This window comes from Helianthus annuus, chromosome 7, assembly GCF_002127325.2.
Source record: "Helianthus annuus cultivar XRQ/B chromosome 7, HanXRQr2.0-SUNRISE, whole genome shotgun sequence".
NCBI lineage: Eukaryota > Viridiplantae > Streptophyta > Magnoliopsida > Asterales > Asteraceae > Helianthus > Helianthus annuus.
This window is the reverse complement of record NC_035439.2, coordinates 61,661,964-61,664,863: the sequence shown is the minus strand read 5'-3', so window position 1 is coordinate 61,664,863 and position 2,900 is coordinate 61,661,964. Positions and strand designations below refer to the sequence as shown.

The following is a 2,900-nucleotide window of genomic DNA, read 5'->3' as shown; positions in this document are numbered from 1 at the left end:
GCATTCAATGTCTTTTGCCGAACAATTCACCAGCCACATCGGATCATAGACATGAATATATCTCAGTTCACCACCAGCTCTGTACGTTATGATTGCTTCAGTTGTCAGACAGCTGTAAACCCAATCAATGAACCCTTTATAAAAATCTTGCTCCATTTCTGGCATAGGAATTGTTGTCATGGTTCTTGGAGGCTTTACATTCAGAATAGTTTCTGTCACGCCAGTCACTGGATCTACTCTTTGAATACGTCTTGGACGATGAGGCTTCCATTTCAGATATCCTCTCAGATTCTCGTACTTAATATATCCCCACATCGCCTTATCATTTTGCCTCACTTGATACTCCAACGTTCTCACCTGAGATAACTCAGCGACATCCCACCATGGTAATGACATAATGTCATATAAACGTTTAAAGTATTGGACACCATATTCTCTTCAAACTGCATAGGCATTGACTTGTGGAAGAAAACCCCAACTTATAATGTCACCAAGAGAAATAGATCTATCATGTCGAAAAAACTTCAAAGGCCTTTTGAACTTTCTCTCATGACTGTCTTTAAACCATTTTGAATGATCTTCTTTTTCAACATTTGATTGACTTTCTTTTTCAGTATCTTTCTTCAAGTTTTCAAACACCTTTTCATTCACAGCTTCAGTCACCTTTTGTCGCAACTCTTCTCTTTTTTCTGCTGCGAAGAACTCCATTAACGTCGGAAGTTTGGAAGTGTCTTCAGTAACATTTTCATTATCCGAACCATCCTCTACTTCAACCCTATCATACTGATCTGCATCCTCAACATAGTTATACTTGTAATCTTTCTGTTTATTGATATCAAAAGATTCCAGATCAGCTTCAAGATCAATTGGATTCTCGGGATTTACATCGTTTAACATCTCCCTATACACATCTAGACATAAGAACAACGGTTCATGATGTTCTATAATCTGAGTCTTACTCGACTCCCCCTTTCTCTCAGCTTCCCCACTTTCTTCATTGGCTGTATCGTTTAGCAGATCTTCAACGACTTTTTCTTTTGAAGCTTCGGTTACTCTAACACCTGAACCTCCTGCAGCGTTATCATCATCATCACCTTTTGAACTGTGACTACTTGCAGAATAAACAAACTCTTCCTCATCATCATCTTCATCATCCTCTTCTTCTTCGCCACCAATTAACTTTGGCGATTGAATTTCTTCTTTGACTATACCAGGAACTGAGGATATAGGCACTGGATTATCTATCACCATTGAAGGCACAATAGACATTACAGAACTTCCTTCAACACCTTTACCTTTATCTTTCATTTGCCTTTCTACTTCTGCTTTACGTTCTGCACGAAGATCCTCTAACTTCAACTCTTCATACTTTTGATCCACTGTTGTTTCTAACATGCTTTCCACAACTCTATTCAGCATGTAGAACTTGTGTTCATGCAACGCTTTAGCAGCCATAAGCTCTTTATTCTTCAACTTATAGTACTCGTTTTCACTTTCTCGACGATTCTTCTCCTCTTCTAACTCAGACACTCGAACTTTCAAAACATCAATTTCCGTTTGATCAACTTCAATTTTCAGTGTCAACACTTTGTTTTCACCTTCTAACCTCTGTACCTTACCAGCAAGAAACTTTTCTCTTTCAGCAATCCTTTTGCATTCATCCGCCAGCTTTTTGTTTTCTGCTATCACCTCATCAATTCTCTTTTCCAACTTTAAAACTTGAGAATTGTTTGCAAAATCAAAATCAACATCTAGCAGATTATCATGCGGTATCGCAAGGCCTCTACTTGAAGAACCAAGTTGTGCTTGAGCAAGAGGAGGTGTGCCAAAAAGATCTTGTGAAGAATAATATGTTTGATATGGAGGTGGTGATGGTGGAAACAGAGGAGATGGTTGTCGTTGTGGAGTAGGTTGTCTGGGTGGTGTTGAATGTGATGGAGGAGTAGGTTGTTTTGGTGATTGTTATGGTGTTGGTTGTCTAGGAGGAGATTGATGTATTGGAGATTGTGGAGGTGTTGGTTGATGTGGAGGTGTTTGTTGACGTGGAGGTGTAGATTGTGTTTGTATAATCTTCTGAGGGCGCATTGACACTTTAATCTTTGGAGTAGCCTTCTTTCGACCTCCAGCTTTCTTTTTACTCTTAGGAGTAGATTGTGATACTGAAACATGCTCTGGAGAAGGTTCATAAGGTGCATCTTCTTTCTCTTCTCTCTTTCTCTTTCTGAGTAACTTCTCCTTTTCTACCTCCTCTCTCATTCGCCTTTCACGTTCTTTTGCATCAACTACTTCAAAACAGACCCACTAGAAGAACTAGTAGTGTCTTTATCAACATCGTCGCCTTCAACATCATCTACCACTTTTTCTTTCTCCTGTGAAATGTCAACATTATCAGTAAACAAATCTGTATGAATTTCAGTATGTGCTACACTAGCCGCCTCTTGTTCCTTTTCAATGTTCACCTCAGGAACTTCTTCTTCAGACTCATCTACTAACACAGTTTCAGCCTTCTTCTTTTGTTTCTTCTTTGGCTTTGAAGAAGTACCTTCACCTTCAGCTACAGGAGTTACAAGTCTACGTCTGCGTCCAGACTCCTTCACATACCACTCATTCTTTGTTTGTTTGAAACCCTGAATTATCTTCAACTCCACAACATACAATGCTTCTTTCATTTCTTCTTGATTTCTCCAATTCTGATGATTTTCTGGATCAGGATCCACATAGTTTGCATCTCTAAGCAATCCGAAGTTTTCAATCACTAACTCCGGCTCTGGATGATGAGGATGATACTTGACAAGGTTCTTTAACGAGATATTAGACATGTGTGCTTGAACAAGAAGATCATCCTTAATGTTTCTGTCAATACCAGGATAAGCACGGTCAATCTTCATTTGAACAAAGCG

The 2,900-nt window shown here is 39.1% G+C and overlaps 1 protein-coding gene across 1 annotated transcript; it reads right to left on the bottom strand.

Moving 5' to 3' along the window:
• Positions 1–438: 438 nt before the first annotated feature.
• LOC110913303 (probable DNA double-strand break repair Rad50 ATPase) lies at positions 439–2,256 on the bottom strand. The gene is made up of 4 exons (XM_022158145.1): positions 2,092–2,256; positions 1,620–1,710; positions 1,095–1,535; positions 439–1,001 (listed from the first exon to the last, which is right to left on the bottom strand). Exons 1-4 carry the CDS (start codon positions 2,254–2,256, stop codon positions 439–441), a joined length of 1,260 nt encoding a protein of 419 aa, XP_022013837.1.
• Between the last annotated feature and the right edge of the window lie 644 nt (positions 2,257–2,900).

Excerpts from the sequence above, each read along its gene's own strand:
- LOC110913303 (XM_022158145.1), bottom strand. The coding sequence starts at position 2,256 with ATGAGAGAGGAGGTAGAAAAGGAGAAGTTACTCAGAAAGAGAAAGAGA. Across the intron at positions 1,711-2,091 it reads AGGCTACTCCAAAGATTAAA|TTGGAAAAGAGAATTGATGA; the intron begins GTGTCAATGCGC and ends CAAGTTTTAAAG. Across the intron at positions 1,002-1,094 it reads AAGTAGTCACAGTTCAAAAG|CCAATGAAGAAAGTGGGGAA; the intron begins GTGATGATGATG and ends TAAACGATACAG.